The sequence below is a fragment of the Alexandromys fortis genome, unplaced genomic scaffold (assembly GCF_014885135.2).
Source record: "Alexandromys fortis isolate MF-2015 unplaced genomic scaffold, M_Fortis_MF-2015_v1.1 scaffold_90, whole genome shotgun sequence".
NCBI classification, from domain to species: domain Eukaryota; kingdom Metazoa; phylum Chordata; class Mammalia; order Rodentia; family Cricetidae; genus Alexandromys; species Alexandromys fortis.
In genome coordinates, this window is record NW_026067985.1 from 6,792,761 (window position 1) to 6,803,904 (window position 11,144).

At 46.2% G+C, this 11,144-nt stretch overlaps 1 protein-coding gene across 1 annotated transcript in view; it reads left to right on the plus strand.

Moving 5' to 3' along the window:
- Positions 1-5,261: 5,261 nt before the first annotated feature.
- Naa25 (N-alpha-acetyltransferase 25, NatB auxiliary subunit) overlaps positions 5,262-11,144 on the plus strand; it is a 52,774-nt gene continuing 46,891 nt past the window's right edge. The window contains exon 1 of the mRNA XM_050158929.1: positions 5,262-5,364. Coding sequence (XP_050014886.1) covers positions 5,307-5,364 — 58 coding nt within the window. The 5' untranslated portion in view covers positions 5,262-5,306. The remainder of the gene's footprint in view (positions 5,365-11,144) is intronic.

Below are 11,144 nucleotides of genomic sequence, written 5' to 3' on the forward strand. Positions count from 1 at the left end.
AAAAAAAAAAAAAAAAAAAAAAAAAAGCTAAAAGCTAACCAAGGGACTCACAACTTTAATTTCAGTACTCTAAGTAACTGAGGCAGGATTACTGCTGTAAATTTGTAGGCCCGCCTTGGCTACATAGTGAGAAAGTCTCCAAAATTCCAGAAATAGGGCTAGAAAAATGGCTAAGTGGGTCGAGTGCTTGCAGAGCAAATGTAAGGACCCGACTTGGAACCCTCAAACCCGTGTAGAAAGAAAGCCCTGCATGAAGGAAGACACGGGCTTGATATCCCCGATGCTGGGGAGGAAGCCACAAGCAGACCCTTGGGGATCTCTGCCCAGTTAGCCCATGGTCTTGTTGGCCAGCACCATGTCCCAGTAAAAGATCCTGTCTCAAAACACAGTAAAGATGGTGCCTGGATAAAGTCAGGAACACGCACACACGTGTACCCACGCAGACATGCTCCTTAACACATCTACATCCCAAGCACAAATACAAAAGCGATATACATCTGACTGCCCCCCCCATTACATTTGCTGTTTTTTTAAACAAGAAAAACTAAAATTCCTTTCTAATCTTGAAAATGGCCGAGGCAATTTCGTGCTCGTGTGCCACCTGATGGATACAGTTAGAATCGCAACAAACAACTTTGGTTCCGGATTAAACTAGAAAGCTACCTTCTCCATTTTGGTGAAGAAAATTCACTCCTCGAATATTTGCAGAGCAAGACCATAACCATCTTATCTCAACTCTTCTTCTTTAAGGTTTTTTTTTTTTTTTGAGGAATGACTTGAGAGTTAGCTGAGCAGTGCATACTGGCTGCCCTTGCAGAGGACCAAAATTCCCAGCACCTAGATCTTGACTCACAACGGTCTGTAATTCCAGCTTCAGGGGATCTGACACCACCATCCTCTGGCCTGTGCAGGCATATACAACACTTTTCTATTTATTCTGTGAGGGGTAAAAGGTTTGCAGGAGGTAGGTACCAGGAGGTCAAGACCAAAGAGAAAAACTATCAGAGTCCATTGGACAAGATACCCAGAGCCACCACCTCCAAGTCCTGCATGGATGTCACTTCCTGTATCCCCAGCTTGTGATGCACAGAGCAGTGCACCCATCGACTTCTCTGTCCTTACAAAGAAGGCCTCTCCCAAGAGCAGTGCTCAGTGCTGCCCCAATGCGGCAACTCCTCTGGTCCAGGTAGGGAGGAAGGTGAAGGCACCATTTAATGAGCACCTGCTGTATACCAAACTCTTAATGTTCGTAGTGTCATCTGTGGATGTTCTAGGCTCTCAGTAGCAGAACAACGGGGTATTTACCCTCCTACAGAGTCCCTTTAGGCCTTTCTCTGAAAGGGCGTGGAAGCTGCCTTCTGCGGAGCAGGTAAGGACAGGCCCCCAGTTGGCACCTGGGTTCCCTCTGAAGACAAAGAATGGGAATGGGAAAGGCAGAGGGGATGATTCATCATGCTTAGATCTCAAGCAGACTTTCAGCATACAAGGAAATAGAGCCGGTAAGGGCTGGAAGCACCTCTTAGGAGGTCCTTGGCACCCCGAGCCTTGCCAAGCCCAGGGAGATAGCCGCTAGGCCAGTCCATGTCCATGCTGCGTTAACAACTGAGGTAACCGTAGGGACAGAGCCGAGTGGCCCAGACCTGGCCAAGAGCCATCTCAGCTCCACCCTTTCTCTCTCTACACCCAAAAGTGCTTTGTTTTTTTTTTTAACACTCTACAATTTTTTTTTAAAAAACTTTTTCGAGACAAGGTTTCTCTGTATTAACAGCTCTGGCTGTCCTAGAACTCACTCTGTAGACCAGACTGGCCTCAAACTCAGAGATCTACCTGCCTCTGCCTGTAATGGGTTACAGACTTGTGCCTCCAAGCCTGGCTCTGCCAACAGGATATTGGAAGCACAGAATCATGGGATTTCCCCTCAAGGTTGTTCTGCTCCGGTTTAGTAAGTGTAGTATAGGACACCCAGTAGAACCTGAATTTCAGACACAGTGAATTGGCTACACATGCTCTAATTATATTTTGCCTGAAAAATCTTATCCTAGTAGTGATTTTATTATTATTATTATTATTTTGAGTCAGGATCTCTCTATGAAGCCTTGGCTAGCCTAGAACTCACAAAGATCCATCCACCTGCCCCTGCCACCTGAGTTAGTTAGGATTAAAAGGGTGGACCACCATCTGCTAGGGATAGTAGAGTTTTGTTTTTGTTTGTTTTAGACAAGGTCTCATGAAGCCCAGGCTCCCCTTGAACTGTCCATCTTCTTCTTCTTTTTTTTTTTTTTTTTTCTCGAGACAGGGTTTCTTTGTGGTTTTGGAGCCTGTCCTGGAACTAGTTCTTGTAGACCAGGCTGGTCTCGAACTCACAGAGATCCGCCTGCCTCTGCCTCCCGAGTGCTGGGATTAAAGGCGTGCGCCACCACCTCCCGGCTGAACTGTCCATCTTCAAAGGATGGGATTACAGCCAAGTGTCATGGTGCTTGGCTCAGGGAACTTTGTCTTTGGGTTATTTGTTTAAATACCCTTCAACAATCTAGAGCAGGGCTCAGTAAAATTTAATTGTTTGTGTGTGCGCACACACACACATCTGCTCCTGTGTGTGGAAGTTAGAAGTCAACTGCAGCTGTCATTATCCATTTATTTGTTGTTATCTTTACTTTATGTGTATAAATGCTTGCTCGTATGTATGTCTGTTATCAGATGTGTGCCACAAGACAACAGACCTGACGCCTCTTCTTGGTGTCTTGTGTGCTTGGGCATACTCCTGTGCATACACTCTTGCACACACACGTCAATATAAAAGATTTTGGTTTTTTGAGACAGAGTTTCTCTGTGTTGCTTTGGAGCCTGTCCTGGAACTATCTCTTGTAGACCAGGCTGGCCTCTAACTCACAGAGATCTGCCTGCCTCTGCCCCTCCACCCCCGTGCTGGAATTAAAGGCGTGCACCACCACTGCCTAGTTAAATAATAAAAGTTTTAAAATGAAAAATAAATAAACAAGATGTGAGAAATTCTCAATGCTAGAGAGATGGTTCATCAGGTAAGAGCACTGGATTTATGTTTCCCAACATCCATGTTGGGTAGCTGACAACCACCACTGCAGCTCCAGAGAAAATGCAATACCTCTGGCCTCCTTGGGCTCCAGTGATCGTCTGTACAAACCCATACAGAGATACCACATGTACATATAATTTAAACTAAAAAAAATATTTTGAGACAGGTCTTTCTATATAGTTCTGACTGTCCAGGAACTTGCTACATAGACCAGGCTGGGCAGCCTGGACAACTCAATGGAGCCCTCTGTCTAAAAACAAAAAATAAAGAGTGGATGTGGTTTAGTGGTAGAGTGTTCACCCAGCATGCATGACGATCCAGGGCCAATTTCCCGAACCATCAAACCAAACAACAATAACAGAACCCCAAGCTAGTGCTTTGGCATACAATTGTAGTACAAGAATTGAGGAAGTTGCTGGGCACTGGTGGTGCATGCCTTTAATCCCAGCCCTTGGGAGGCAGAGGTAGGTGAATTTCTGTGAGTTCGAGGCCAGCCTGGACTACAAGAGCTAGTTCCAGGACTGGCTCCAAAGCAACACAGAGAAACCCTGTCTCAAAAAACCAAAAGAAAAAAAAAAGAATTGAAGTCGAGGCAGGAGGTCAGGACTTTAAGCTAGCCTAGGCTACATGAGACCCTGTCTCAAAAATCCAAAATTAGAAGCTGCAGAGATAGCCCAGTAGGCAAGAGCACTGTTTTTACTCTTTTGGAGGACCAGAGTTTGGTTCCCAGGACCCACACTGTGGCTCAAAAACCTGCTGTAACTCTAGTTCCAGGGGATCCAAAACACTCTTCTAGCCTTTTTTTTTTTTTTTTTTTTTTTTGGTTTTTCGGGACAGGGTTTCTCTGTGGTTTTGGAGCCTGTCCTGGAACTAGCTCTTGTAGACCAGGCTGGTGTCGAACTCACAGAGATCTGCCTGCCTCTGCCTCCCAAGTGCTGGGATTAAAGGCCTGCGCCACCACCACCATCACCCAGCAAGAACTGACTCTTAAATTGTTCTCTCACCCTGCCCCCCACATTTGCAATAGTACCAGAGTGCCCAAACACATATACACGGACACAAGCATGAAATAACCGATGTTAAGCCTTCAAAACTTAAAATCAACTCATTAAAACAGTTATACTTATGTATAGGGTACTATGTATTGTCTTGACACAAGTATACACCAAGGCAACTTCAACATGAGTCATTTCTTCTCTCTCCCTCTCTTGAGACACGGTCTTACTATGTAGCTAGTCCAGACTCACTTTGACTCTATCCTCTTTCCTTAGTTCTTCCAGGGCCAAGATTATATACATCCTACATACCACTACTCAGTGTCTGAAAAAAGCGACTAGATTCACCTTACTGTGCAAGTGTTAGGACAGCCAAGTCACAACATGCTGCTGGAGAAGAGGCTCCATGAATTGAGGGAAAATTGTTGGTGCAAAGAGGAAGATTTATTTGGAATGTCCACAGACAAGACGGCAGGCAACCACCTGGTAGGAAAATGTATTTACTTATTTCTCTCTCTTTCTCTCTCTCTCTCTGTTTATTTATTTATTTGAGACAGGATCTCTATATAGCCTTGGCTGTCTTGGAACTCACTCTGTAGACTAGGCTAGCCTTAAATTTTCTGAGATCAGCCTGCCTCGCCCTCCCAAGTACTGGGATTAAAGGTGTGCACCTTAAGCTCCTTGTAGATCTTGGCACCTAAAATTATTTTGGAAATAATTAGCATTCATAACCTTGTGTGGTGTAACAAACCTGTAAAGAGCAAAGATCATGATAACGTCTAGCGCAATATGAAAATTAAACTAATCAAAACAGCTTCACTAGTGTCTGGACACACACGGAATTGAGTCCAGGGAAGGGGCTCGTAAACTTTTTGTAGTTTCTCTGTAGGGCAAGCTCTTTCCTAAGGCTCACCCAGGAGTTTCCGGCGACTCCATGACCAAAGCCAAGACCAATTGGTTCTTCTGGATGTAAAGTCAATGGGATTAAATCGCTTTTTCGCTTTCCACGCCTCTCCCTCTCAAGGGCAAACGCCACCAACAGCAACAACCGCCCCTGGGGTCCAGATTATTATACCGGCAAAAATCTAACCACAGCTCCAATTAAAGGAGAGGCGAACTTCCTTTTCCGCGCAGGCGCACTCCGTTGCAGCGACCCTTCACTATCGCGATACACCAACGAGATCGACGCTGGCCCTTTAACGGTCCCTTCCCGGGGGGCTTGCCCAGCGCGTGCGCACTGCGGTTCTGCGCTTGTCATCATGGCGACGCGGGGCCATGTGCAGGATCCTAACGACCGGCGCCTCCGGCCCATTTACGGTGAGTTCCTGGAGCCGGCCTGCTGGCCAGTGCGGCAAGCCGAGGCCTGCCCTGCCGGGAGCAAAGGCCCAAGAGGGCAGCCGGGGGCGCGCGCGGCGTGGGGAGGGGAGGGGGCGGGCCGCGCGGGACGCTAGGCCGCAGCCTCGGCCTCGCGTAGGCGCCGTCCAGCGAAGCTCGTCCCTGAGGTGCAGGCAGCTGTCAGGACGCGCGGGTTGCGCCCTTCCGGCGAGACCACTAGGTCGCTTTATTCCAGCCGCTCCCCGGGATGCCGTGGTCTTTCTTGCAGGTGACAACCGGCTCCGGTATGAGGTGGGAGCGCCTTCCTGAGGGGAGGATGCCCCAGTGGTAGTGATTTTGTTAACGAGGATGAGTGCCCGGGATTTGTCAGACTGATGAGGTCTGCTGCCCGTGGAGAAACTGAGGCCCAGAGAAAGGAAGGGACTGATGCAAGGTCACCCAGATCGAGCCCCATTCTGATGCTACTCAGTGCAGGAACAGCTGCTCTGGGCACACGTGGGAGGCGGGGGGAGGGGGTCCCCGGAATAGCGGGGAAGAGATGGCTGTAACTGGTGTCGGAGGTGCGGGCCGGACTGCTGGAAGGATTTTCCTTTCTGCACCGTGTCTGGTTTTTCTCTGCAGCTTGCCTTCCGCATGCTTCGTAGATCCTTCTCCACGGCACTGTCCCAAACCCACAGGCTTTCAGATGAATCTTGATGTCATCTTCCTTCCCTGGTAGAATAAAAGAATCCCAGAATTGAGTCGGAGAGGAACACTTTGCCATAATTGAGCTGGTCTGTTATTGGAAGTGCTTCCTTTTTGCGTTGCCTTTTCCTCATCGACGGTTGTACGGTCTTATCTCAGGTACTGATTGAGGAAGATTCAAGGGCAGTGGTTTCTCGCTAAAGTAGACCTCACATTTTCAGTGTGACTCTGCGTTTTGGCTTTTTTAAATTTAGTTTTTAGCTTTTTTTTTTTTTCTTGGCAGAGGGGGTGTTTGTGTTTCTCGCAAGTTGGTACAAATGGTCCTGGCTTTTTCTTTGTTCTTTGTTTACTTTTTTTCCCTTTTTTCCCACTGTTGTACGCCTATGGGTATTTTGTTTTCATGATGTCTATGCACCACGTGCGTTCCTGGTGGCCAAAGAAGGCATTAGGATCCCATAGAACTGGAATTGTGGGTGCTGGGACCTGAACTGGGATTTTATGGAAGAGTAGCCAGGTAGTCAGTGCTCTTAAAAACCTAGCTGTTTTCCTGGCCGCTATTGTTGTTGGTGTTTTTTTCCCTCTTATTTTTTCCCCGTGAGAGGATCACACTGTGTAGCCCTTGGCTGGCCTGGAACTCAGAGATCACCTCACCTGCTTTTTCCCCCCTGAATGTTGGGATTAAAGGCGTGTGCCGCCAACGGGCTTGACTGCTCTTTTTTAAGACAAGGAGGTTTCATTAAGTTTCCTGGCTGGACTCAAACTTTCAGCTATACCACTGCCATCCATCTGTTGGGATTACAAGCATGTGGCCTTATGTTTAGTGGTCATAATTTTATATATGCATATATATTTGGTACATTTTAAAAATTATACTTGTTGAAATATTTTTGGGTGTGTGTGGTTGGGTGTGGTCACACGAATGGTACCGTGCACCTCTGGAGTTCAGAGGACACCTTGCAAGAGGGAGTTGGTCCTCTCCTATCATGTGGATTCTGGGAATTAAATTCCGGCCAGCCGTCAGGAATAGCAGCAGGTGCCCTCAGCTGCTGAGCCATCTCACTGGCTTTTAGGTGCTGTGCTGTGTGATGGCTTACCTTCATTACCTGTTCCTAGCACTACTGGCCCTGTGTGGTGGATAATGATGATAATAAAGTTCAGAACAGTCAGTCTGTTATAAGAAGGATCTTTAGTCAGTCAGTGCCCTTGAGCTTTTACCTGGGGTGTTAACCTTACGCATTTGCATTTCTTCAGACTCCCCCCCCCAAAACAGCTGGAGAAACAAGTTTTATTCCTTATGTAATTTATCTAAAGCTAATGCTTCTTGAACTTGGGTTTGAACTCCAAGCACACTGGCTTGTTTGTTTGTTTGTTTGTTTTCCAGACTGGGTTTCACTGTGTAGCCCTGGCTGTTCTGGAACTCACTCTGTAGACTAAGTTGGCTTCAAACTCGCAGAGATGCGCCTTCTTTTGCCTTCTGAGTGCTAGGATTAAAGGCATGGACCGCCATGGCCCAGCTCAGGCATACTGTCTTAACCACTGTACTAGAAATTGCATCACTTTGATTTGCCTACTCAGATTTCCCTGTTGCTACACATCCTCCTGCCTTTGCATAAGGCAGAGAAGAAGTCGCTATGTAGACCAGGCTAACCTCTGGCTTGTAGCTGCCCTTCTACTTTTTTTTTTTTTTTTTTTTTTTTTTTTTTTAAGTTTTTCGAGACAGGGCTTCTCTGTAGCTTTGGAGCATGTCCTGGCACTAGCTCTTGTAGACCAGGCTGGCCTCGAACTCACAGAGATCCGCCTGCCTCTGTCTCCAGAGTGCTGGGATTAAAGGTGTGCGCCACCACCGCCCGGCTGCCCTTCTACTCTTGTGCAATAGAAAGTAAAACCTAAATTTAGGGTTCATGGTTTGTGAATCACATCCTTACACAGACACCACCTGTAAAACTTTTCATTTTTCTGAACTTTTACAAAAGACTCAACTTAAGATTAATTAGATTCATAAATTTGTTCTTTTTTTTAAGTTGTCAGACTGCACTTACTATTTCTTTTTTTTTTAAACATGTCAATCCACTGTTTGTTTTTTTTTTTAAGATTTATTTATTATGTATACAACATTCTGCCTCCGTGTATGCCCACATGCCAGAGGAGGGCCAGATCTCATTACAAATGGTTGTGAGCCACCATGTGGTTGCTGGGAATTGAACTCAGGACCTCTGGAAGAGCAGCCAGTGCACTTAACTGCTGAGCCATCTCTCTAGCCCCCCATAAATTTGTTCTTGAAGACCAAGGAGAATACTGTTGGTCTTACATTCAGTTACAAGGAATAGTGTTTTGAATTGTTCAATAAGAAACCACCATTTCACATTGCCAAACATCAGGATGTATTTATTAACCAGAAGTGTCAGGTCATATTCTGAGACCTAAAGTCTGAATTATGTAGCTTTTGTTTCAGCTAGTGGGGAGAGTAGAGGAGGGCTTCTGGGGGCTACTATAAAGTGGCAGGACTGGGCCTTGCTGCAGCTTTCAGACTGTAGAGCTCCTGAACTTTGTTGTCAGACACATTAATGCTCCTAAACAACTGCTAATCCTCAAATCCAGGCTGTACTAGCTAGCTAACCCGTGACCAAGTTCATCATGGAGCTCAGGCATGGCATGATGTTCAGTAACTGCATTAACTGAGAGCTGGTCACTGCAGGGAACTGAAGGCTGGACAGATTAGCAGGCTCAGGGTTGTAAGAAGTGAGTTGTAGGGCTGGGGTTAAACACAGGCTTCTGTAGTCCAGACTAGAGCTCCCTAAATTGCTCATGCTGGCCTCAAACTTGAGACCCTCCTGTCTCAGTCGCATGAGTGTTCAGATTAAAGGCTAGTACCACCGCATCCTCCTGCCTTCTTGAAATGACCTCTTGCTGGGTAGTTCTCATCAGTGGGCACTCTGTGGGTGGGCAGCACAGTGCTTTCCACTACTGCCATTCTGGTGCTGGGGCCGTGAGATGGCTCAGCAGGTAGAGGCACCAAGCGAGGTTCATCCTGGGGACCCTCATGGTGTTAGGAGAAAACCTCAGGCACGGCACCAACCTGTGAACACACATATGCACACACATGATCCATTGTTCAAATCTGTTGTACCTCCAGTCTTATACAGTCAGGTTTGGCATGATTCCAGCAGGCTCTCCAGTGACAGTCACTTCTTTTATGAGTTGGGCTGTTTTCCATGTGTCTGGTCAAATCTTAGGGCAGGTCATTAAAACATCAAGTGTTCAGTCAAGGGTAATATTTATCCCGAGTCTTTTGTTGGAAAGTATTAACTGTGTGAGTCTTAGAAGTGACAAGGTGTCATTTTGTGTGTGGGTGTACAATGTGAGTGTGTATATATGTGGAACCAGAAGTCAACCTTGGCTGTCATTCCTCAGGCACCATCTGCCTTGCTTTTTGACTCTGGGTCTCTTGCTAGGTAGTTGAGGCTGACTGAGACCCTCAGGGTCTGTCCTGTCTCTGCCTCTTCAGCATTGGGATTACAAATGTATGCTACTGTAGCTGTCCTTTTTACTTGATCAGGGGATCAAACCTAGTCCTCATTTTGCATGAACACTTTACCTCCTGAGCTATCTTTTCAGCCTCTGTTTTGACTTTCTGTAGAAATTTCACTTGGTACAAGATCCTTTCTTCTGTAGTGAAAACACAATTACTTAAAAGCTGTTTCTAGATGGGGATGTTGCTCAGTGATAGTGTCTGACTAGTGTGTATAGGCCATAGGTTCAGCCCCCAGTACAGGGGCAGGGGGGAAAAAGAAAACACTTCAAAAATTTCTGTGTGGGATAGAGTATAATGGAATATCATGGTCATGGGAGACCTACCCTTGTAAGTGATTTTTATCATAATGTGTAATGTGTATTACTACGATAATGTGTGTACATACGCACACATGGTTATTTTTTTTTTTTTTTTTGATGGAGTGTCTCACAAAGCTCAGGGTGACACTAGAACTTGACTGTATAGCTAAGGATAACCCTGAACTTCAGATCCTTTTGCCTCAACTGTGCTGGGATCACAGGCTCTGTTACCACATGCAGTCTTTTTTTTTTTTTCCTGGTTTTTCGAGACAGGGTCTCCCTGTGTAACAGTCTTAGCTGTCCTGGAACTAGTTTTTGTAGACCAGGCCTCAAACTCACAGGGATTCACCTGCCTCTGCCTCCCGAGTGCTGGGATTAAAGGCGTGCGCCACCACTGCCCAGCCCACCACATGCAGTCTTATGAGGTGTTGGGGTCCACTGAGCTCCATTGACAGCCCAGACATTTAATAGCTGTGTTTGTGCTGAGGGCTGATCATGAAGTGTTGAAGTGTGGGCATCTGGGCTGTTAAGAGCCGGTCTCGAAACAGCCTTGTAGATGTAATGTTGTACTTTGAATGTGGAATGAGGGAAATAGTGGTGAACACCCCTTGAGTATGGTCTGCTGAGGACGCAAGCAGAAGACTTCTGTGGTGGGAGTTAGAGTGGGTAGAGTGGAAGTGGGCCCAGACGGCAGAGGACAAGGAAGCTAGGAAGCTTGTTTTGGTTTTTCTTTGAGAGGTTTGCCTTTTTCATTTATTATTTTTTTAAAGATTTATTATGTATACAGTATTCTGTCTGCTTGTATGCCTACAGTCAAGGAGAGGGCATCAGATCTCATAATAGATGGTTGTGAGCCACCATGTGGTTGCTAGGAATTGAACTCAGGAATTCTGGAAGAGCAGCCATCTCTCCGGCCCCTTTCTTTTTTTTTTTTTTTTTTTTTTTTTTGAGACTGAATTTCATGTAGCCCAGGTTACCCACAGACTAGCTTTGTTACTAGGGAAGACCTTCAACTGCTGACATTCCTGCCTCTACCTCCCTGGATGCTGGGGTTGTAGGTGGCTGAGCTCTAGTTTAAAAGGAAACAGGAAGCACTGTTTCATCATTAGGCTTGTGAATATTGGGTGGCAAATAGGGTTAGATTTTTATTTTTTTTATTTTATTTATTTATTAATTAAAGATTTCTGTCTCTTCCCCGCCACCGCCTCCCATTTCCCTCCCCTCCCCCGATCAAGTCCCCCTCCCTC